The 26,187-nt window shown below is 35.8% G+C and overlaps 1 protein-coding gene across 1 annotated transcript; it reads left to right on the forward strand.

The window, feature by feature from the left end:
• Positions 1–130: 130 nt before the first annotated feature.
• Positions 131–25,682, forward strand: LOC108963239 (uncharacterized). Its single transcript, XM_050987354.1, has 7 exons — positions 131–9,032; positions 10,053–12,581; positions 14,978–15,160; positions 18,343–18,510; positions 20,187–20,288; positions 23,725–23,835; positions 25,405–25,682. The coding sequence occupies exons 1-7, from the start codon at positions 8,975–8,977 to the stop codon at positions 25,680–25,682; spliced, it is 3,429 nt and encodes a 1,142-aa protein (XP_050843311.1). The 5' UTR covers positions 131–8,974.
• Positions 25,683–26,187: the final 505 nt, after the last annotated feature.

Below are 26,187 nucleotides of genomic sequence, written 5' to 3' on the forward strand. Positions count from 1 at the left end.
ATTCAGGATATATGTAAACATGTGAAAAGTAGAATCATTCCAGTGTTGATTCTATAATCTGAGCATTATATTTTTTATAGGAGGATTGGCAAGTCAGTAAATGATTACGTTGAAGTCTGCAGGATGTGAGGGAAAAATGGGTGGATGTCAACAAGGTGATTAAAGGTAGACCAGTCATGGTGCTTCATGGAATTAAATATACTAATCAGATTCTGAGCTTAGCAGACAGAAATAGAAAAAGAAGTGGAACAAGGCTGTGAACATTGCTCCCTCTTTTATCTTTAATTTTAATTAGGTATCTGATTGATTAAGACTTTTCAGACCGAGCTGGCATTTTGTTGCTGCTGGATAATTTACTTGTTATTTTTGTTATCTGCTTTAGCTGTAAACAGTTAAATAAGTGGTAGTCCTTTATTGCTTCATTTGAAGAATATGTAAATACTGTATATCATTGCTGACTGGGTTTGATGGTACTGACGGGGATAGGTCTAAAGAAAAAAAAAATTGAGCTTGTCATCCTATTAAGCCTTAGCAAGACAGCCAACTCATCCTTCATGAGCTTAGAAAAGCAAACTGTTCATTCAGTCAGTCTGTAACAGCAAGCATCTGAGAAAAATGAATATTGGCTCGTGGCAGTGGTAAGTATAAACCATTTTCTGGTAAGTTAGACTATTTTAGTTAGTATTCTGTAGCTACTAATTGTTACAATTCATCATAGATTTTGTTAAATAGGAATTCTGCAGATTTTTTTTCACGGTAAGAAAATATGACTGGTTTTTTCGTAAATGATAGATTTTTAGGATGGATATTTGATTCCTAAATCTGTATTGGTTATCTTATTTAGCATATAAGTACTTTAACTCTAGTGGTATATCATTTTGGAAATTAAAGCCTACCTGTATGAACTTGCGTTTGTTAGAAGTATTACCTTTCTGCAACCAACATTTCACACTGGATTATGAAGAGTGCTATGGTAAGATTACAGAATTAGTAGTCAAAAAGGAATATTGAGAGTTGAGTTGAGAGAAGAGGATGCTGTTGACTAGGGAAGCTTACATTTTTATTTTTCAGCACTTAAATAAGCCTGGATAGAAATTTTTTTCCTCCTACCATTTCATCATCCTGCAAACTCATCTAGCTTTGGTAAGTATATCCCTACTTCTTTCTAAGGAGAGAAGCATTCTAACATTCAGCCAAGAAATATAGGTATTTTCTCAAGACCTCTGCCAAAGCTTAAAAAGAGTGTATGAAGTAAGTGTCTCAAATTCTTTTGTCACTCTAAGTCGAAATTGCTCCTTACTTATTTTGTGTGAATTGCTCGTCAGGAGAAAGTGACCTTGGAAACTGCATGATCAGAAAATATGGTTCCCAGAAATCAAATCCTAGAAGTTAGGATGGGGTGACAGATTTTGCCTATATTGCATTCTATGAACAATGCAATATTTTTCATACATAATGGTAGTTTATATTTTATACTCCAGACATTTTGAAAATAAAAAAACTACCTCATTTTGAGATAAAATTTTTATAGTGTCCATTTACTCTGCAGGGTTTTTTTGGTGGGCTGAGTTTCAAGTATAAGCAAATATTTGAATTTACCTGGTTTCTGTTAAGAGGGACGAGGAATTCTGATGCTCAGATAAATTGGATTAATTCAGAGACTGAGAAAGAATTATAGTGTTACACTGACAGCAACATCTTTCAGTATAGAAACTACGTTTCATTATTGGAAATGGTTGTTATTGTTCATGTATGTTATAGTGAGATTTCTCCTAGTTTTCACTATCAATTGTTGCTTCACTTCTGCAGGATATTCCCATAGCTGCTGTCATTTTTGATATTGACAAAGCATGAATTCCATAGATAGCACTCTAAATACCAGAATGACAAACTCACTGACATGAACAGGCTAACCCAACTGATAACTCAGTTTAGGAGGTTTTCGTTTGGTCTCTGAAACAGGAATAGCAGATGTCCAACAATGCAAACAGAAACAGAAGTTTATGTGATTTTCAAAATACATTTTCAGCGCTTTTGATGAAGGAAAGTTATTTTATACAGTAGAAGAGAGAGGTCATGCCCAGCAAATTCTGTTCTCTAGTTATAAATATGTTTTTACGTATATGATAATAAATACATGAACATCCATTGTCGTAAAGTGAGGAATATTATTTAGTAATTACGTTAAAATAATGATGGAATGTATTATAGACTATTTACAGGCTACCTTCTAGTCTGTTGTAGTGTAAAGCAGTGCACATTTTAAAATGAAGGTAAAAATGAAAAATGCTGCTGCAGAAGTTAAGTATCTCCAACATCTAAAATAAATTTTATCTTTGTAAAAACGTTATTTTGTCTTCTGTTGCAAAAGCTCAAAGTAATTAACCAAAAAGCAAAATTGCTAATAAGTAGACAGGAACTTTACAGGACATGAGTTTTACATATGATTTAGCAGAATTAAAAAAAAAAACCAAAAAAACTGACTTCACTTCTCCCTAAAAGGGTAGAAATGCCTATGTATATACAGCCCATGATTGCTAATCTGTATTTCACTACAACTTTGCTGGCACTTGCATTTTTAGTGCTGAGTTAAAATAATCTTGAAAACATTTGACTGACTGCGATTGTAGTAGCATTTTCTGAATATAAAGTGAGGCGCCTGCAGGGAGACAGCTTTAATATATTGGAGGGAATAATATAACTATTATTTCTTTTCAGAAGATTGGTCAAAATCTATTGAACAATTTATATTGTGTCCATTTCTGCTTGTATAAAAGTAAAAAATAATGCAAAATCTAATTACATGGGGTTTGGTTTTCCTAAATATGTGGATTTATGGCATATCTTAGTTGTTTAGACAGTAACCTTCCATCTGAATCAGAACCAAAGATATACTGACTGGTGTTTGCAATCTTTTCGTAGTCTGAAAAAAAAAAGGATCCTGATTTGGTGTGCATATTAAAGTGCCACTGTAGCAGTGAGGAACAAGTGACATGGACCCCCTTATGCATCCGAAGGAGATCCCTTTATTCTAAAAAATCACACCCTTTTTATACCTTTAATCTCTACCTGACATAACTGAAACCAAACTGAGACTTAACAGAAAGAAGGCACCCATTGGCTGGTTCAGCTGCAGGGCTGCTGTCCATGCGTCCTATCATCTAATCAGCTTCCTGCTCATAAGCTGTCCATGTGTTCCTCCGGCCAATCATCTTCCAGCTCATACACTGTCCACGCATTTCTCCAGCCAATCACAATCTCACTTCCAGCTGTCCCTTTCCTCACTCATGACTGTAACCTCTCAACTGACTTCCAACTGTCTAGCCTGCAACTGTGCCATGCCCATGGGACCTTCTGATGAGCATAAGCCTTAGCAGCTTTAATAATTATAACCCCATATCCTGTATTACCCCATAATAATATATAACCCCATAAAATCTTTTTATTAAGCAACGAAAACCTACTAGGAAAAACCTAAACAACTCCTAAGACATTAATAACAGTGACAACAGTAACTTCAAAAACTAACATAGGCTTATAAGGTAGTAACTATATACACATCAATTCAGGATGGCGTGACAAGAGGCCGCACACACCATGACAGAATCCACTACATATGATGGGCTGTGGAGAGGCAGGCATTGCCCCTCCCCCAGGTCAACAAGTCTGGTAGTCCTTTCCATTCTGCAGTCAGTAGGTCCTTTACCATCGCAGGAGGTTTTAGATGGGCCTTTGTGTCAAAAGGATACTGCCTTTTACATGCAGTTTGTCCTGTCTCATAGCAATTTTAAAAATTGAGAACCTACAAGACTTTAATTCATGAGGGTACCCCAACTCCCCCCTCTTGCTTGTTTTCCAAGCATGGATTTTAAGGTTTTATGAGCACACTCAACAATAGTACAGTTCATGGCAAAATGGTTAATCAGTGGGGTCCCAGAAAACACCTGTTCCAGACTGAGCTCACTAATCCATGGTTTTTTGTGTGTTTCCTTTGGATGCTCTGTTCTCAGAGCTACGTGTATACTGCCATATATCTACTGAGTTCAAAGGGCTATGTGGTACTGTTACAGTCCCTGTAAATGGCTACCTTCTTCCTTTTTTCTAGACATTTTGCAGACATTTTTGTAAAGGCCAGTTTTTTCAGAAAAATACATAGGTGAAACTAAGCAAGTGAAGACAGGATCCATTCCAGCTGAGGCAGAGAGTGAGAAACACTGCTAAGACAGGCATTTTTGATAACACATTCTTTATGTGTTTGACGTAAACATTCTTTGACATGAAATATGTTTTATAGCACTTCAGAAATGTATGTTCAGAAATTATTCAAATACAACTCTAGTGGAACCTTGATAAAGAGAAAAAAGCAAAACTAGAAGGTATTTCAATAAGATGTATTTCAATGAGATAAGTAAAAGGTAAATCAGTGATGAGCCCTTTTTGCCTACTCTCTGTGGAACTCAAGACTCTCCTATACTACTCATTCTAATGACATTGTAAATTATATGTGGGGCACCTACCCCAGTGTATGAAATTTAAAGCAGGGAAAATGCCACAAACCACAATCAGTACAGAAAATAAAAAGAAGAAAACAAGTAGTAAACCTTGGCATTTGCCTAGACATATTTGAGAATCTCAGATGACTTTGGATAATTTTATTTAGAGTTTCTATGGTTTTAACTGTATCAGTTACTTCAACGTGAGGCACTGAAACAGGTCACTCAGAGAAGCTGGGGATACCCCATCCCTGGACGTGTTCAAGGCTTTGAGAAACGTGGTCTAGTGTCTCCCTGGTCTGGAAGGTGTCCCTGTCCATGTCAGCAGTGTTGGGATGAGATGATCTTTAAGTTTTTTTCCAGCCTGACCCACTCTGTGATTGTCTAATTCACACTGGAAAGCTCAAACTTTGGTAATTAGAGGAGAGGAACTAAGCAGTGAGAGACTGGACCACTCATAGCTAGCAATTTGAGAAGAAAAGTCAAAGCAATGATTAGTATGGAATAGAAGAATATTGTGAAATACAAATTGACACAATGGAAACAAATGAGAATTAAATTCAGTGTTACTAAGTTCGTCTAGAGACGGACAAAAAAGTAGGATTCTGTGTCAAAAGGGAGGAAACAGTTGGAAGGGTTTAATGTTGAAATGCAGAAGGAAAGAGAAGTAAAATATTCTTGTTTGAGAAAGACCTGTTTTGGTATGCTGTGACATCATTACTCTAAAGTGTGTGAGCACTGTAGAATTCAGTAGGGAGGTATTCAGTGAGGTGCCACTGAACATATTAATAGCCAAAACCTTCATAGGTTTTGGCTATGAATAGCATAGCATTCTGAATTATAAGAAAGAGACTTACAACCTCAAAGGATAGTTTATATCATCCTGAAAGAACTTAAAATATTTTTCAAATTTATTGTGTAGTCACACTATTCTGATTCAGCATTAGCAAATATATTCTCTGTAGTTTCCTTTCTTTTTTTCTTTTTTCCTTTCTGACTTTCTCATCTTTATAGGTTCACTGAACATGGTTGTTTAGAAAATGAAAGAACACATGTAGTTTCACATAAAATCTCCATTATATAAATATATAAACAGGAGCAAAATAGCTCCTTTGTTTTCAAATTTACTTCCAATCAGTGTTTTTAAGACAAGTTTTCCTGCATAACAAGATGAACTCAAAGCCATTCATTACATTGGGTTTGTTTTTTTTTTTTTTTTTGCTTTCATTATCACAGAGCTTGTCATCATCTGCATTAACCTGAAGGAAAAAGCATTACAGATGTTATCAACAATGAAAATAAATACGTTCTCGACAGGGATTTACCTGTATTTATAGTGGGATATAAATATAAATACAAACATTTCTAGATTGATCTTTTACTCAAAATTATGATGTTGTTATTCTGAGCTAACCCAAGCACTAATCTATGTACTAAAAGTAATTTATCATGTAAGAAACTGTGTCAATGGACTTTGGCTTCCAGCCAGGCAAATGCTGAATGCCTCTATTCCCAGTTAAGCTAATTTGTCTCTTGTGCATCTAGTGTCCAGCAGTGGACAAAATACTTCCTAAGGCAAGGTCTTACCCTCCAGACCTGATGCATACAACTAATCCTTGCTCGAGTCAATAGGTCTACTTATGAATAAGATTCAAGTTGATGAGATTCCTAATTCTCTTGTCACATCTCAGCCCCAGGACCAATGAGAAAAAAATAGACCAAGACAATGTGTGGGTCGAACGAACAAAAAGCAAAGAAGGGGTGCCTCTTCTGATATGGTAGACCTTACAGAAGAAGGGATAAATGAACATACAGAAATGTAGTATGGGCTGCAAAATTATTTGCATATGCATTAAGTTGTTTTCAATTTAAGTTGTTTCCAATTAAGTTGTTTTTTTGAAATTTAAGGTATCAACAATTTAACACACTGTAGGTACGTAAAAGTAATATGTAAATACTATAATTAATATCCAAGAGCTGATAGATTGAATAATAAAAACATTAGTTAGTAAAACTAAGCACAAGCGAACAGTGCAAATAATCATTAAAATTTTTATCTACTTACTGCCAAATACAGAAATTATTTTAAAAAATACAGCCTAATCATCCTATTAATCTGTATCATAAATCTCGTTTTCAAGAATAAGGCAAAATCTGTAGTCCTACTTTAATAAACAACTGTGACTTTTGGCCATTTCTGTTGCTGGTTTCACAGCTTCTTGCTCAGAGTATTAAATTTTAGAAGGTATTAGACCATTTCCCAAAACCCTCCCATGGAGAGAATCAGCACTATCTACCTTCAGTACTTTCAGAGTGTCCCATGACCCCAAATACACATAAATTTGAGTAGTAGTAGAACTGCTGATCATCTCAGACACAGAATTTATTCTGTAAAATTGAATTATATCTTTGCAAAACCTGGCAAAACTGGACATTTCAGCTATGAGGAGAAACTGAAATTAATATGATTTTCTTTATACCTGATCCACAGTCCTTTCTATCTCCTTAATATTCAAGCATCTTTCTTGCAGTGATTCCTTTGGGTACTTTAGGTACTTTTTTATTCGTCAATCCATCTTCAGCCAAGCAAACCTTATCCCCAAAGCCCTCTTAATTCAGATCCACTGCTAACTGATTAAGATATGCCTGTTATTCTTTCCTAAAACTGAAGCCTTAAATACTTAATCTAAAAATGTGTCTCTGAATGCATTCAGCATTCAGTATAATTCAGAATTTGTTTAAAGAGTAAACTGTGGTGCATAAACTGTAAAAGTAACCATCAAATATAAAGAAAAACTGAAATAAAACAGGCAGCCGTTTTTGATCTGCAGACAGTTTTAAACAAAGTTTTAATAATGACAATTAGAAATCACATTTCTTATATAGAGGTTAACCACTTCATTACTTACTAAAGAAAAGGGGAAAAAAACCCCATGGAAATGGAATTCCCAGGGAACAATTGAAAGTAGTATGTAAGTATTTTGGAAATATAACCATGAAGGTCAGGAAGGTGAAGGGAAGGAATTGGGTGTGTAGCATCTTCCTTATGCTGAATTGAGGAAGTTCCTTGAAGAGAAGACATTTTCCCAGTTTCACTTTAGTGAAATATAACTGAAATGCCAGCTGTAACAGTCATATTAGGGTTCTCTTAATTCCTAAAGCCATGAATATATGTGTCAATCTGCAGCTCTTACATATGACTCCTCAAATATGAGGTTGCTACTCATGACATATTGCATATGTAACTCTTAAAGACAATACTGACTTTTATGTGAAACTTATGGGCACTCCCTTGTAGTGCTACACTACAAATAGGTACCCCTGGTACTAGGTATCAGTACTAGTTCTTGCCTCTGTGTCCTTTGAAGCCTTGTATTGCCTTTTAAGCTCATTCTTCCTTCTGAGAACAGAGCTCAGTTGGTGGATTTGGCTGTCAAGCCAAAAGACTAAAGACTAAAAGCTCCTGGGAAAAGTACAGGTGTATCTTCAAACTGAAACTGAGAGTGTAAACATTTCAAAATACCTGCTGTAAAAAATGAGTCTACCATTTTCACAGTCTGCCTATAGTGTTTTCCAAAAAGACAGAGAAGAATTTCCTGCATTTTGCAGCCAGCTAATGAATTTATACTGGCATATTCAGTTATTCAAGCCTCACATAAACTTAAAATTTTTCAGAAGAAGAAATGACTGTGTCTTGAAAAAATTTCATCCCAGTTGTTTGGCTAACTATGTTTCATGGCATACAGTGACATGTAACATGGCTCTTAAAATGTCAGTGTAATTATTTTAAAAGCTTTATCCATGTAATAAGATTCATATATCCTCATCATTCCAGGTAAGTTTGTGGCCTTAAAAATTCACTCACACTCCTTCCACAGTGATGTATTGCATTTTCTGGTAACAAACATCAACAGACTGTTATGACTAATAACACTTGTGATTAGTTGATTTTTCCCAACAATAACTCTATTGATTTCCAAGACCATGCTTATGAATGTATTTGGTGTTCAAATACTTCTTACTTCAAAGAATCCCATCTCAAGAGGAGAAAACAATTATTATTAAGTATTTTGTTACACATATAAATAAGATTGAATTTTAAATGAATGCTTAAAACAAAGTATTAATCTCTAAAAATCTGAATCAGATAAAATCATAGACTGTAAAAGATCACCCACTGCTCAAAGCTTCCACAGACTTTAAAGGGTAGTGGTTCAGGCCCTATAACTGAGATCATGAGATCTTGATTTTAAGATATTATTTGAAAATCTTCAAAAGTTGTTCTTAAATAACCAAAAGAATAAATAAATGCATTAGTACCTGCTCTAGAACTTTTCTATTTTTTATTATAACAAGTTGTAATAAAACAAGTTAGTAAGCCTGAGAGTAGAGGGCAAAACTATTCCAGAGAATCTTCCTCATTATCTATTGTTTGCCTCCCACACAGAAAACTAGAACACAGATGCCCTTGGTTCTTAGAAATGAGTAGAAAGAAAAGAAAAAGCTGCAAGAGCAGAAAGAGCTCAGATTCCAGAGAATGTAAGTTTACAGAAATATTTAATATAAAATAAAATCAACAGAAACATATGTAGCTATTCTTTATTTACTCATCAAGATAGAAATTCCCTTTTGTACCCATAGCTGTTTGTCAGATTGGAAATATTTACACTTAAGTGTGGATACATATAGGTAATGTATTATATAATGGTGAAGCTAGTTCTATTATTTTAGTTAAGCTGCTATCCTGTTTATTTCTGGCAAAAGTTTTCCAAATATATTGTTGTTCAATTGCCTCAAAATGTCGTAATTCTTGGTGTAAATCTCAGTATTGTCTTATTTTAATAGTTTGTTCCAATCCTGTTTAAGTAGATGTCACTATTAAATTGTTACCCTGTAATGCACATGACCTTTTCTTTAAAAAAACCAAAGCAAGACAGAATTTTATGTCATTGTGCAAATGCCATGAAATCTTGCCTAGTACAGCCAGGAAACATTATTTTATTCTACTTAGATCAGGTAGCTGTGATTCACATCTCCTGGCAATGTGCCACTGATGTGCTGTGTGATTGTATTAATTAATCCCTTTGTTTGCTCATCTGTAAAAGGATTAAAAAAGCCAACTTCCATAGAATTTACCCAGACTGCAAGCAGAGAGTAAGATATTGATTGACCCAGTGTGTTCACAGGAACAAAGTAAATATTAGGAGGAGTAATAAAATTTAAAATGTAGCTCTTATTATAAGCAAATAGAATATCTTATCCCCTAACAAAAGAAAAATTTATTTTAAAAAATTGCAAATATATTGAATTTCTCAGATCAGAGTGAATTAATGTAGCCCACCCTGTTTATCTCATTTTGCATTACTTATCAGATAACTATGACAAAACTAAAATTAAAAAATAATAATTGGAAAAATAAAATTGGACAATGCACTAGATTGTAAAGATAGTGTAGGCATTTTCTATGAAAAATGTCTCAAAGCTAATCACATATTTATGATACTGCTTACCAAATCACGGGAAAATGATTTTTTCTTTTTTTTTTTAACCTTGAATTAGATGCACAGTTGTCACAGTTGTCATCATGCTGTAAATGCCAGCAAAGTGTAGGAAGCCTTGAAAATAAAGCATATGAGGCTCTGTCTCACTTCACAGAACCACTGGATGTGAAGGGTTCTGAAGAAGATGGAAAAGATCATGAAAACAAGAATCAGAGTAGCTCAGATGCTTCTGAAGATAGAGACCTTGATAATGGAGCAGACATTGAAAAAGAAGGTAAGAAGGAAAAGAACTGCACTCCTAAAATGATCTCACCTCAGCAAGATGAAATCCTAGCTACAGTAACTTTTGGTGAATCAGAAGGCTCATCCAAAGGAAAAATTACACTGTGGGGCAAACCAGATTCTTCATACTCTGTTAGCTTGGCCGCTGGAAAAATTTCTGCAGAAGTAAAATATGGCTCTTTTAAGACTGAAGTAGAAATTAAGAATATTTCTTTGTTTGATTCTGGAACAAAAGTTAGGGATGGAAAATGGAAGAGTTCAAAGATACAGAAACGTCATGAAAGACAATGCCAGAAAAGACAGCGTTCAAAGTGTTCAAAGTACGAGTGCCCTTTAACTAGACATCCAGCAGAACACAGGGGGAGGTATAAGGGATCCTCTATACATAAAATTCAAACTGCCATCAGTGAAAGTCCCACCCTGGAAATGAACATTGAAACTAAAGACATTCAGGTGGAATATACAAGCAGAAATAAAAATCTGAAGGTTAACATCAAAGCTGGTGAGCAGGCACAGAGCAAACCACCCAGCAGAGAACACAAAGATATGTACTGGAGTGAAACAGATTATTCTGTTACAGAGGCATGTTGTAACACAGACTGTGAGTCATTGTTTAGCTTTGATGAAAAAGCAGATTTTACATTCCCAGATGGATATACACTTCTTCCTCCACCTAAAGAATTTGCTGACTGTGACAAAATGCACCTGGATACAATTGCAGAATGCATATCTTCCTACCCTGTTAATAGGAGAAGGGAATCTGATGGTCTCACTACAGCCTTGAGTATTTGGGGGGAAGAAAATTATTTCTGTAAACTTAACACAGAGGACTATGAAGACCATACCAATGAAAACGAAGATGTTTCTAAGGATAAAATACTTTTTTCAAAAATAAATAATACTAATTGTCTTGTAGCTATTAATACCTTGCATAATCCGAACAATGGGAAAGAATGTGTTAGTAAGAGCAATATATTACATCAAGAAAGAAATAACTGTGACAGAGACAGAGGACCAAAAACAGCAAGAAGAAAGTCTTTCCCAGATACTACCCTGGAGGTACCATCGCCAGTTCACCCTAGAAGGGATTCTGGCTTTTACTCACTGCCATCCTTAAATGTATTGCTTAAGGAGACAAAAGCAGATGTCCATAACAGAAACACACATATTCCTTCCAAATATAAGGAACTTTGTAAGTGTCCTGCCCTGACCTCCTCTCTGATAGACCTTTGCAAGTATCCCGACTTGACCTCCTCACTGAAAAATTTGAGAAATCTTAAGTCTTCATATCAGTATGCTTTCACATCATTTGATCATAACATTACCATTTATCCATCTGAGCGTGAAAAAGGTGTCTGTCTAGATGGCACTTGTTTACTGAAAGACTGTGTAGATTGTGTGGTGCAAGATGAAGAAACAGAAGAAACATTAATGGAGAGTCTTCATTCCTGTGGTACTATACCTGACAAAAGAGAAAATGACCGTGAAGAGCCTCTGGGAAACCTATCCATGTGGGAAGACGACTCAGAGTCTACTGAAGTTTTAGATAAAGAGAAATCAGAGTACAACTCTGTAGAAAAGCGTGTTGAATGGCAAAACAAAGCTCATCTGGTACAAGCCTCTCCACTTTCTACAAGCCCTTCAGGTGAATTCATTAATGATAAAAAAAATACTAATTATGCATCTACAGAAAGCATCCCAAAACAATGTTCAGTTTTACAGTTAAATGTTCACCCACCTTATGTAGAGTCTGAGTTAAAAAATAAAAGGAGAGAGTCAGTACTGACTGACCCTCCAGAGATAACTGGAGAAGTAGAAGGAAGACTTGTCCAAGGCAACGCTACATTGATACCTGAATGTTTTGTCTCTGCGGTGAAGAAAGAACCTAATCTTACCTGCAGTATTCAAGAAAAATCCTTGATGTCATCCTTATTGTTAGATCACAAAGAGGATGACATGAATAAAGCATTGGAAAGCCTTTCTGAGGTACAGGATGTATATGGGGATGTCCACATTGAATCTGACTGCCGTAATAATTCAGCAAAAGTCTCCATATTATCTGCCTCTTCAGTATGCACAGAAAAGAAAGAGAATTTCACAGAACATTTAAACATTAAGCAAAGGTTGGAAAACTTTTGCAGTAAACAGTCAATTGATGACAGTTTAAGAGGAGCGCCTGGAGTAAATCAACTATCTCTGTTAGTCAAGTCCAACTTTGAAGAAATTGAGTCAAATTTTGAAATGAAAGAAGATTATTATGATACTGCAGATATGTCATCATCAGTAAGACATATTAGTCAGAAAGGTAGGTGTTACAAGACTTTTCAAGTTAATATCACTTACATACTTTTTGCATAGGAGCTTTTGTGATATCTGTTTTCTTGGAAAATAAATGTATATTAAAAGTTTACAATGTTGTTATGGTATATGTTTGGCCATGGGGTTATAATACTGAGTTATTTTGCTGAGGATTCTAGGAACCGTCTTGCAGAGCCAAAAAATTTAAATTTTAAAAACACCAAAAAATTGATGCCGCTTTGATCAAGAAGCAGTTTTCCTACATTAAACTGCCCCCCTATCCTGTACATCTAGTGAGAGAAGAAAATATCATTGCCGGAAGTAATAGTAAAAGAAGTTGCCACATGATAGGAACTCAGAGCACAAGTCTGTGTTTAAAACCACATAAATCTGGCTTTCAAGTCCATGTGATCGATGTGAATACTGACTATATATGAATACATATTGGTCTTAATTCTGGCTGAATATTTTCATAGAATGACCAAAAGGATCCTTTAACGTTCTTTTCTCCTCTCTTTTATATGTTTGAAGAAACTGCATATGAAAAAGGCTTATTTTTAATGGCTAATATTTTTCAAAATTTCATGCCTTTCTATAATCCATCTACCTATATCCATAACTTGTCTTTTTAAATGAGTGTTTTAAAGTATATAAATTTTAAGCCATCCTGGGATATTGCACGCTACAATGTGAGCCCTTTACATTATGAATATGTACACACATACATGTGTATGTGTTGTTAAAATATCACTCCAAACACTTTAATTTTTTTTAATAGTAATCAGGTTATATGCAAATATATCTCAGATTTACTTATCCAGAAGTTGATGTTTCCAGCAGATTTGGAGATTAATAGGCTTTTATCTTTGAAAAATATACATTTTCTTACGGAAAATGTCTTATATAATCCTAGTTCAAAGCAGCTGAAGTTTTTAAAAAATCTTTTAATTCACCATACCTGCAGAAAGACTGGTATGACCTCCGTGGTGGTCTTGTTTGGCATTGGTAATGGAAATTTAAAAAATACCTGGAGTATTTTATACACTGTATAGATATACTACATAGATTCATATTGCGATATAGAGACCAGTGTCTCAACATAATATCTCAATACCAATATCTCAGTATCAATATGTAAACTAGAGAACTGATGAAATGGAAATCTCTATAGAAGAAGGTATAGAATTAAGATACTAAATTAAACTGTATCCCAAAGTCCTTGACTTCTCAGACATTAGACCTAAATTGTTAAGGACACAGCACAGAAGTGGGATAGAGCTATGTTTTTCATTTTTCTTTTCTTTTATCTTCTTTTATTCTCTCTTCCCTTTTGCCCTTTGCTAAGAGTTATCTACATATGTTCTATCTCATACCTGTCATCTTGCTTTGATCCTGTTTTGGTTCAGGGTCATATTTTGATTTTCCTTCATTCCCAGCAATGCTGTGGAGACTCTCCCTTATTCTTTTAATAAATGTGTACATCCAGAATAAATTTTACAGCCTACTTTGCCAAGACATTGGGCAGTGTGGGACTTACGGAGTTTAGTAATCCAGTGACACTGGAAAGTAAATGTGTCATTTATCAGCAAAGAATGAGAACATCTACAACAGAGGAGAAGAGGTGCCACTGTGGTAAACAAATGGGGGAAAGGCAATCTAGAAGTCTCTAGTGTTCTGGGGACTTCATGATTGTATCAAGGAGGAAAAGACTCCTGCAAAGGGTGCTAGAAAGGCTTTGCAAGAGATAGGTTTCCTGAGTCTCAGCAATGGTCTGGAATAGTACCCTGGAATACCCTTGCTGAGTTGCATGTGATGAACATCTGGCTGAAGCCAGAAAAAGGCTCTACAGCCATGAGTGTATCTACACAGTGCTCCAGGGAGCCTGTGAGGTTGGACTTTCTCCCTGTCTGTCTTTGCCAGTGGCTACAGTCACAATTTCAATTCAGCATATAATACAAGATCTGTTTTACCATTGTTGTTTTATCTGAAATAATAATGCAACAATTAAGTTTATTCTGCCTTAATTAGAAAGAAGTCTAAACCAGTAAAATCTTCATGCATATCTTGCAAGATTATTACTATTCAAATAGGAGTTTATATATCTACCCATTGGCAACTTCAGAAATGTATGGTGTTAAACAAGATCCATAAGCAATTTACAAGTTTCTGCATTAAAATACTGTTGTACTATGCTATGTTGGTATTCAGCTAGAGATACTTCTACTCAATTAGTCTAAAATGTATCTTTTCAAAATACTTTCAGTATTATTTGGTATTTTCATTTATATATTGGTTAGATTATTCTTGTATTTAGAATGTGGAAATATTACACAGAAAAATTATTTGTTCAGTTGTTTGTAATTTGTGTCACATATTTCTCAAAACCTTCTGGTTAAAACTTAGACTTGAAATCAGAAATGAATAAAACCAGAAAATTGCCATTGAAGAAAGATGCCAGAGCAAGTGACAGTTCACAGGAAGATGCAATAGACCAGTGGGCCAGAAGACGGAAACAGTTCAAAGACAGCAAAAAGTGCAGTTCAACTGGAGGAAGCTCCATAAACAGCACAATCACTGAGGGATCAAGTGAGTACTTTAGTATTACACTTGGTATCTTTCCTGTATGTGTAGTTGGTAATATGACAGGCTTTTCAGCTGAGGAAATTGATCTCCAGTTCACTATCTGAATGTCTATATTAGTCCATATCATGAGTAGGACAAAACATCCTTTCTCCTTGGTTAAGCAAAATCTGACTAAAAAAAAGTTGATTCTACCATGCATGTTCATGGCAGGACATGTTCAAATTATATGCTCAAATAATATTAAGACAAATTTTAGGCACAAACATGTAATTATGTGGCAGCAGGTTTGAGGTTATAACAAAAATCATAATCCTGATTTCTGCTTATGTCAAAGCATGCTGAGCTGAGAGTCTTTCCTTCTCACAAAGGTAACCACCTGCTCCAACTTTAATTTATGCTTGTTGCCTAGATTGTTATTCACTGTGACTCATAACTGTCTCTTTAAGAAATCTGTCACCTTGCCCCATGCAAATTCATCAGCTTAAACTTCATGGGAAGGAATTTTTAAGATGAACTGATTAGTGAATTTACATTGCATGCAGATGGAGCCACCAAACAAGGATTGCACAGTTTAGGGTGAGCATATGTGGATAGGTGGTACTTACTTTACACTGCCTTACCTCCTGTTTTGCTATTTTAGTAATATAAAAAATACTTTGTGGGGATGAAGAAATGTGCATTTTCCTGTGGAAATATTTTGTGCTACAATAACTTTTGGTACAGGAAATTTTATTTGTCGGTGTATAGCCTCCTCTTTGAAGAAGGGAAAATATGAATGTATAGAAGACTCTGAACTCTGAGTCTTCAGTGGAAGTCCAATAGATAATAAACTATATATTCCATGTCTGTACCAAAGAGGTAAATCCTACATTAATTCGCTGCTTATACATAGATTTCAGTTGCCAGCTGGGTTACCAAGAGGGTCCTGAGATATGTGAACCAGGAGGGAACCTAAGCCTTTTTCAAGTAGTAATTGAAGAGCAAGCAGGATACCCTGAGGTATCTAATATGGTACAGGCCACCTCTGTTCAGGTAACTGAGCCAATCCCTAAAGTTTTAATGTCTGTTAACAAAGGAGAAGTCATGACTAATATTTCACATGGAAATAAAGAGGCTCTTTATTGGTAGCAATTTTCATTGCTTGCCCCTAAAACAGGTACTGTGCCATCATATTAAGACTAGAAAGTTACCATGTCAAATCACCTGCACTCAAAAAAATTTACTGGAAGCCATACACACCAGGCTAAACTATTCCTTGTTTTCAACAGTGATGACTCTTCAGTATAAAGCTGGACCATAAATTTTACTAAGTTAGACATGAGTTGGTTTTATTGATAAATCATATATATATATATATTTAAGAAATCAAACAAGTCAAAAAAGAGCAAGTTGGAAGAGCTAGAATTACTTTCCTTGAGACAAAGTTTTGGGTAACAAATGGCATAGACCCAGAGTGGTCTCCGGAACAGGTGTCTGGGCAGACAATTCTGTGACAGTTTCTCACATCTAATCATTTTGGATAGTAGCCACAGGCCTGAGATTTCTGTCTCCTTTGGTTTGGTAGCTTGACTGTTACCCTCTCTTGGCAGACAACTCTGGTTGACATATGGAAGTAGCAGCTCCTTACATTTTTACTTCCAGCATCTGGGAATAATTTAAGTGTGCTTCTTTGTGACTCTCCAGTTTGACATTTGTTCTAAAAACAAAAGGAGTAGAGAAAGGAAATGTTTTGGCATAATTCCATACTGTCAGCATGGCAAAGTATATGGTTTTGCCTATTTGTCACATTTTAACCTACTCTTACTCTACTAAAATTATAGAAATTCAGCATTAAACTGGCAAAATACTGTGCTGTACTGAGTTATTTGGTGCTAGTCTAGGTTTTAATTTATGCATTTGAGGTAAAATGAGATTTAAACATACCAGCATAGTAATATTTCTTTATTTGTCTGTTTGCTAGTAGCTTCTTAAACAGTTAAGCATGTAATCTCATACTTTCTGCATAATAAGGGAGGAGTCAGTGGACCTGGAGTATTTGTCTGGATAGAAACAACTGAGCACATTTTCTGAGAGACGAAAGGACTGCCACTTATGTTTGTTCAGGAAGTCACTTCCTGAATACATCTAACTTTAAATAAAGGTATATTTTTATCTTCTCTGTTTTTAAACTGGGAATCATTTTACATCAAACATACGATAAACAAAGCAAACAGATCCTTCCTCCAGCTGCTTTAAATCTAGCTGCATTATACCAGGCATTTCATACTGAAAGGTATATGATGGTTTTTTCCTCTCAGAAAATTTATATTTTCAGTCTATTTGTTAGCACAGCGTCTGATGATGTATACTTATATATCACCATCCAGTCTTAACTTTGAAGTTCCAGCTCCTGGTCTGCTTGGGATATTGTTAGACTATTTATTTACATTCAACTTGCTGTTTATAACCTGTCACAGCCAGCTGCCTAACATCCTATTGCCTTGAGAGTCTCAACTTTAGCAGAGATCTAGAGCTCTCCTCCATCTCCATGTGAACTCATTGCAAGATATTGTGAATGTAAATTGTTATAAGGTATGAATTTGAAAATCCTCAAGACAACACATCATACACATATTCAACAGCCAATTGAGGAACTAGCCAGGAATTCTGTGGTAAAAGAAAGATAAACCTCCACCAAACTATTATTTCCTCACCTCCTTTTTAAAAAAACTTCATGTCTGGAAGAGCTAAGATTAAGCAAACAGAAAATATGGTCATCACTGCCCCTGTCATGGAAGATGCTTTTCATCTTCTCTTTTGTCTTCTGATATGAACTGAACTCATACAAAATTTCTAGAAGATTTGTTTGATTTCCTCACCAAATGGGTCACATTAGATAGCTCAAGAACTAGCTAAAGTCAGATTTGTCTTAAAGGGTTGCAGCTCCTATTTTGACCACTTGCATTAAGACTTCACTTCTTACTCAAGTCCAATGGGCATTAGCCTCCAGTGTTATGATCTTATATTTGGAAATCCTTGCGGACTTCTCCTTTAACAGCAACAAAATTGAGGAATTCAGTACAAACATTACAAACAGTTAATTAAGAAGTTTGTGACACTTCCTGCATGCTGAGTGGCTGAGGTCTCTTATTCTTCATACATTTTCCCTCCTGACATAACTTTTACTTGTTTTATCATCATGACAGTAAATTCAGAGGATGCTCGATCAGTAGATCTGGGACTATATTCTGAAAATGTGGACGGAGGTTTTTATACAGAAAACTTTCATTCTGCTTCCTGGGTTTTCAGAGGAGATGATGTCTCTCCAGATAACAGTCCTAGATGTCTCAGCAAAAGACCTAGACCAGTGGCAAGTAAGTTGGCTAGAGGAACAGGTAATAAATGTCATAAAAATTAATTAATTTTGGGCACTGAGAATTTCAGGGGAATGCCATTTTGGAATAGATGCTGGTCTCTTATGATAAAGAAAGGAAAAGGAGCAACCCAAGAATCTAAAAGCTTATTTAAAAAATAAATAATTCTTATTTAGCTATTATCTTGCAAAATATCATAATTACTTGATAAACTGGCTAAAGTTCATAACCAAACTATGAGATAAGGGTAGAGGCAATGTAATTCCATGACTTTTTCAAGCATGGCAAAATCATAGAGATATCTCTGGTCACAAAGCATTATAATAGACATAAAATCTGTTTTACATCAAACTTTCAGGCATAGTTGATCCAGAAAGAAAATTTCTGGATCAACTAGTCTAGTCATTTCTAGGAGTATGGAGGATTGTTCTATTTGTAGTGTAAATCTGTGTGAACAGATATAGTGAACAACTTTTTCTGTGGGAGGGGAGGTTTTCCTTCACTTCTCAGATGTTAAGTTACTCAAAAGTAAGACAGTTCAAAGAACTAAGACAAGCTGAAATACCCCTATAGCTTTCCAGGAAATTGTACTTTGTTGGAGCTCATAAATCTTTCAGAATATGAGAGAAAACAAATGTCCACTATAAAACTTCTGATATGAAAAATTTCCCTTAACACAGATGGGAATATTCTGGAAAACCATTTTGGTTGGCTCTTCTCCTAGGGGAGAGCTTAGAACTTCAGCATGATCATTAAAGTCAGTATTGAAGTATCTATTTTGGACAGATAACATCAGTTGGCCTGCTATTAAAGTAACCTTGAAAGCAACTTCTGTCTTCCAAATAGTACACAATTTTAAGACAAAACAGCTGTCAGAAATTACTATTGAATTGGCCTCCATTAAGAAAAAAACACAGTCAAATGATCAAAAACAGACACTCCAAGAAATCCAATTTAAACTGAAATCGTTTTTAAGCATATTTGCCAAAGAACCAGCCATTTAAGTTGTAATAATAATACTAATAGACCCTGAGAAAAAGATGGAAGTAGGCAATTAGATCCTGATCTTCCTTTTTACAGAAGCTGATCCCTTTAAGCATTAAATTCTGATGAGCTGAAAGACATTTCAGCCCCCATTGGCAGAAGATGCCACTGTGGCTGGGGAGGCTGGACTACAGGACTGGAAGGCATTCTGAGAATGTGAAGTGGAAGGAAAAACAAAAGGAGAAGAAACAACTATCCAAAAGATAGAGGCCCTCTGAAATAGAAAAAGAACGAAACTACATGCAACAGATTTAAACTCATTTGAGAAATTAGAGTGCATTTTGTGTTTGCAGCATATAGGTTTGACACAGAGGGCATGAGTGTTTTTCTCTCTCAAAACACCATCAGTAGAGTGGAATACCTGAATACTTCAGCTCTTCATTACAAAGTCCAGGCATTTAATTTAAATTGCTGTCTGCCGGTGCCCTAACATGAATGATATTTGATTTGTTCCAGTGTGAGAAGTGTCACTGCCTGAGGACCAGCACTAAACAGCCAGGAGTGATACTGAAAGCACCCCAAACATTTTTAAAATCAGTAATGCTCAGTACCTAGAAAAAGTTTTAAAAACAGACTGCTTCTTATTAAATTGAATGTGTAAAGAAAAAAGGTATCTTTCTTCCTATTTCCAGTTCGAGAAAGAACAGTGAAGATTGCTAAAGGAACTGGCAATTACCCTTGGGGTTTCAGGATCCAGTTCTCAAAGCCTATCCTTGTGACTGAAGTTGACACAAGTAAGTTGTGTTTGTACTGGTTAATTTATCCTGTGGAAATATATAAAAATAAATACAAAATATTTTATACACTGATATAATTATATATATTTACATGATATGATCTACATAGTATAGAACATCTGTTTTTAATTCATTTATAATATTGAAGTGTGGGTGCAAGGTGTTTGAGAGAAAGAGCTGCTCATGAGCAACCAGCTTAGAGCCCCACTATCCCTAGCAGTAAATCAGACTCCACTGCCCTGTCTTCTTCCATGTCAGTTCATACCTTGTGCAAGTGCCTGCATTTTGCTTCCCTTGAGATGTAAAGTCTAAAAATTTTGTGGGCTGACATCAATGAATGACAATAAGCCATTAAAAATTAAAGTGAGGATGCAGTGTTCCTTCTAGTATTTCCAAAAATCTTATTGGCTAGGGACTCTTCTGCTTGGATCCATCGAGCCATTGGTCAGTCCTTACAGGTGGACTGTTAACTTCTTCTGGGAATTATGATGATTGTAAGAAATCCCAAAAGAAAATCCAAAATCCAAGTGAGTGAGCAAAGAATGGCAGATGATTTTCAGGAAAGATGAAATGTAAGATACTTCCTCTAGAGAAGAATGAGCTAGCTGTACCATGCCTTAATAATGGTGTTGGCACTTTCGCTCAGGAATGAGATCTTGGGAGTCACCACTGAAAGGTCTCTGAAATTATTGGCTCTGTGCATAATTTCTACTTAGAAATCTGTCTAAAAGTTGACTCAGCCAGTTACAGCAGAGAGAATGAGACACAGGCAGGTTGTAATTTTACTGCTGCATAAGACCATGGCTCATCCAAATCTACACCACTGCTTGCTCTACTGGTCTATCTCAAGACAGGCACAGTAGAATTAGGAAAAGAGCAGAAGGTACAGGATACTATCATAGATTCTTACTTAAAATAGAACATAGTATGCAAAATGTCGTCCCGTACAGAGAAGACTAGTGCATGCCTTCTGGCATGGCATCTGAGAATAGCTCTGTCACTGTTACCAGGCTTATGTATTAGACTGTCCATCATCCTGACAACACTGAGAAAGCCTGTGATTTCAGGAGCCTGTGAGTTCATAAATTCTTTACCTGAGTACAAATAAAATCATACATAATGCATACAATAGCTCTGACAATTACCCGACCAGTTAAAATTAAGTATAGCAACTCATTTTATATCACTCTTTAATTTGTATGTTGTTTTGCTTTAAAACAATGACAACATTAAAAAATAGGGTTTTTCCAGACAAGCTTGTAGTAAAATTATGTTTTTTTCAAAATATAACTCATTTCATTGGGAAGAAATTCTTCCCCATGAGAGTGGTGAGGCACTCACACAGCTTGCCCAGAGAGGTTGTGGATGCCCTATCCCTTTGAAAGTTCAAGGCAGGGTTAAATGGGACTTTGAGGAACCTATTCTAGTGGAAGGGGATTGGAAGTAGATGATCTTTATGGTCCCTTTCAGCTGAAATCATTTTATGATTCTATAATGAATATTTTAATAATATTTTTACAGTCCACTTATGGCCATAAAGTCTGGTATGGCATGCTCAAGGCCAGCACAACCCAAGATGTTCTGACATTTACAAATTATTTTTAATACACATGAGGGTGGACCAGGGCTTTATTGTGCCTGTTTATTATCAATCTTTTACTAATCTTATCCCTACAATATCTAAGCATTTTCAGAAATACACTGAAGGACCACATTTACAGCATCATAGGGTGCAAAATCTTTAAAAACATACAATAAATGTTAAGGACATGAAATAATATTTTCCAAAACTAATATTTCACAGTACATTAGGAATGCTTATTTATAAATGAGATGATAAATACTGTATCTGAGAAATTTGTAACTGGGTTTTAAGTAACTGTGTATTGGTGCCCATGAATAGAGCATATTTATCACCTCCCTAATTTGTTTCCATTTCTGGCTGGCATATGTCTGAGCAGTGTTTATTAGGAATGCATGTGCTTTGCAACGGTTAACAAATAAAAAAAAGTTGATGCCTTAAAAATCTGATTCAGTTCTTCCTTCACTGGGACCATTTCAACTTACCATGTAATATCTTCCTAAAACCAAAAATCCTCAAAATGCTATATCCAAATTCTATTAACCAGCAAAGATAAATATCAGTACAGAAGTTACTCTTTTGGGGTTAAATTCAAAGTTTATCAGAATAATAGATTTTTTTTTTCTACTGACTCTACTAAGCTTTGCATCAGGTCTTTCTTTGCACTTCAGACTAAAAAACTCTCAGATACTGAAATGTCTATTTGAATCTTAAAGCATTTAAATCCTAATGGCATTTTAAATGGAATTTCTCCATTGCCAGTGATTATCTAGGGTTGCACCCATATTCAAATCCTGAAACTTCATTAACAGATTGTGGGGTCCGGCTGTTTGTCTCCGCTCCCACACACGCTTAGGATGGTTCTGGCAGCTGTGTCTCAAAAGATGAGTCTGGACTCCAGGGTTTTTCGGTCTTCAGAACTGTTTATTATATCTTATCTATAAAGTCCCTTCTCTGCCCGACTGGGATCTGACCAGCACGGCAGCCAAAGGCACTCTGGCCACCCCCAAGGCGGGCACATCTTTTATAACAAAAACTACGTATAACATATTTACCTTTTATCCCCAATACCTATCACCCTCATCACCGGATACACTCTCACCCCAGACCAATCCCCAAGTGCCAACACCACAGCAGAAGATGGATGACAAGAAGAAGAAAGAAGAGTCTTGTGACCTGCCTTGTTTCCTCCATCTTGTCTCCATAACCCCCCGTACCAAAACCCCAAAATCTGTAATTTACCCTATAACTACGTTTTCCCTTCACCATTCACACCCGGGTAATTCCCACAGGTTCCATCTCCTCATACATCGGTGGTGCATCCCTAGGTGGATCAAAATCAAGCCACCAAGTGCTTTTGGCAACATTCCAAGACCCCCGAGCCCCCCAAGGGTTCTCTTGGTAGCTCTGGACATCAGGAGTGATGTGCTGAGCTCCCACACAGATGAGTAAAAGGTTGGTCAGTAAAACTTTTTCCACCTCCAACTTGACATCATGAAGGCCCTAAAACATAATCCTTGATTGGTTGAACAGATACTTGTTCTGCAAGAAAAGCGTGATCTTATAGACACTCTTGATATCTTAGCGCTAAATAAATTTTTGTGTTTGTTTTTTGGTTTTGGTGGTTTTCTTTTGTTTGTTTTTTGTTTTGTTTCTTTCTCTTATCTCTTTTCTTTTTTTCTTCTTTTTCTTTTTCTTTTTCTTTTTCTTTTTCTTTTTCTTTTTCTTTTTCTTTTCTTTTCTTTTTTTTCTTTTTCTTTTTCTTTTTCTTTTTCTTTTTCTTTTCTTTTTTTCTTTTTTTCTTTTTCTTTTTTTCTTTTCTTTTTCTCTTTTTTTTTCTTTTTCTTCCAGATAGTGCAGCGGAAGAAGCAGGGCTTCAGGTTGGGGATATTCTGATAGCAGTAAATGGAACTGATGTCACCAGCATGCCACATTCAGAAGCTGCAAATCTGGCAAGGAAAGGTAATTCTGAGATCACAATAAATTAAATGAATGGGTCAGGTTTTCTGTTGAATGCTCCAAGTACATACAGAGAAATGGGGTGATGTATGCAACAGAAATCTCAATTAATAGTTTAATGCCTTACTATTCCATACAGTAGTATTGCTCAGGTAACTTTTTTATTTAGACCTTGGTTTTTAGACACTTTGGAAAATTATTCCTCAAAGAGCATGTAACTGTAATGGTTTTGGCTCTCCTGTTACAAAGAAAGTGACTCAGAAAGCCCTAAAAGTGACTAGAGAGACACAAATGCCTTATTTATGCCTTATACTTTTCAGAGAGAGACTTCACATCATCCTTCTGTTTCTCTGTTGCCAAGATCTGAAGTCTAGTCAGGAGGTTAGAGAGTTTATTTCATGAGGCATTCTTTTGTACCACCACAGAAATAGTCAGGGATATTAGTCCACTATATCCTTCCTAGAATTGGGATGACTAAAACCCAAAGACAGCCATGTTTACATGCTGAAAATTAGTTTACTGCTATTCCCTTATTTATCCCAGATAATGTTTTGACAAAGGATCATGGGAAATTCAATAAATTAAAATACTTTTACAAGGCAGTGACAAATTTGTTATTTAATTATGGAGCTGTCATTCACACTGTTGTATTTAAGAGAATGTTGAGTGTTTTAGCAGATAGATCGCTAATTACTGGTATTTTCAACTCTTCACAAAACACCCACTGGATTGAATCTTCGCATACCAAGATTCCCAAAGTCAAGCGTCCCCCAAAAAGAAACCCAGCAAATGTTTTGCAGATGAAATTGTGTTGCAGTCACATTTCTCAGTCTGCCTTTAGGCATTACCACCTGCTCTTATGTGTTGATACAATCAGAATTTCAGGCCTTTAGGGTCAAAATCATAGATATATTGTACTGTTAGCAAACATTGTGACGTTGCATCTCATTGATGATGAAGATAACATTTTTTCTTTAATTTTGCAACCTATCATCTCCTCCGAGTGCTTACCTTTTGCAAATGATAACTAGATACTTTAGCACAGGTTAGCTTCCAACAGCCACCCTCCTCGGTGAGGGCCACAGAAAAAGTTGCCATACTCCAAGGCATGGAAAATGAGGAATTCTCAAGAGCACATGTAAAATGACAGAGCCTGAAGGTGTCCCTAAGAGAATTTCCAGCAATTTTTTGTTAAACTTCAATTTATGTACACCCATTTGAGCAATGAAATTTAATTACTTCTCCTAACTGATAAAATAGACAAGTGCCAAAGATGCTGCTTGCAAAGATAGGTCACAAAAATTTTTAGATGTGTCTTCAGATAGCTGGCTCCATTTCTAGTTCTCAACACAAAATTTGTTTCATTGCTGAATTTGTGTTAAAAGAAAGCCAAATATCACTTGATTTAATATGCTTCCTTGGCTGCTCTGATTCTTTTTACTTCTAGAAGCTACACTGGGAGGACATGGACATGGTATAGAATACTGCCTTCCTTCTCCCTACCTACATGGGTATTCAGAAATATTGACACATTTATAGTTTTGACTTATGTTTTCACATGTAATATTTTAGGTCCTGATATCCTGACTATGATAGTGGGATCAGACATCAGCCGTTACCCCAACACCCCCAAACCTACCTGCCGAGGATATCTGCACAAGCGAACACAATCAGCAATACTGAAGGGCTGGAGAAAGAGGTGGTTTGTGCTGAAACATAATGGTTACCTACACTATTATAAACACAAGAAGGTAAGGAGAGTGGCTGGTGAGGAGTCAATAATTCAGGAATGTGTCCTGAATTATGAGGTGTACCAGTTCTGTACTCAAGTTTACAGATCATTGTCTTGACTTAGGGTATTTACAGCATAACATCAATGCTACAGGGCTTTGCATGAAGTGTATAAAGGAGGCTTGTTGAGTATTCTTCTATAGTTCTCTATGCATCTTACATTTCCAGCAGAATAGCTGGTAGTCTTGTTTCTCTGCATCTGTCATGATAGACACATGAGCCATCTAATCAGGAATATGCTGCAGAGCCACTGGGTATGCAACAAAACAGTCTGGCCAGTGCTTTATTTCAGCACTAGCTATTCTGGTGTCAAAACAAAATCAAGTAAGAAACTTCACACTAAAAAGATGCAAACATGTCAGAAACATTCTTTTGAAGAGATTTAATTTTATCATAACCAAATCCATCATCAAACTCTTGAAATGTAAAAATCCATATCTAGTTATACTTTTAAACACTTTCCAGTTTTGATCAATTAAATATCACAAAGTGTTAGATAAAGGAGTGAGGATTAGAAGGTGCCCCATAATCTTATGATCATTAAGATTTAATTACATTTTTGCT

This window comes from Serinus canaria, chromosome Z (assembly GCF_022539315.1).
Source record: "Serinus canaria isolate serCan28SL12 chromosome Z, serCan2020, whole genome shotgun sequence".
In the NCBI taxonomy this organism is placed as follows: domain Eukaryota; kingdom Metazoa; phylum Chordata; class Aves; order Passeriformes; family Fringillidae; genus Serinus; species Serinus canaria.

Excerpts from the sequence above, each read along its gene's own strand:
- LOC108963239 (XM_050987354.1), top strand. The coding sequence starts at position 8,975 with ATGAGTAGAAAGAAAAGAAAAAGCTGCAAGAGCAGAAAGAGCTCAGAT. Across the intron at positions 12,582-14,977 it reads AAGACATATTAGTCAGAAAG|ACTTGAAATCAGAAATGAAT; the intron begins GTAGGTGTTACA and ends GTTAAAACTTAG. Across the intron at positions 18,511-20,186 it reads AAGACCTAGACCAGTGGCAA|TTCGAGAAAGAACAGTGAAG; the intron begins GTAAGTTGGCTA and ends TCCTATTTCCAG.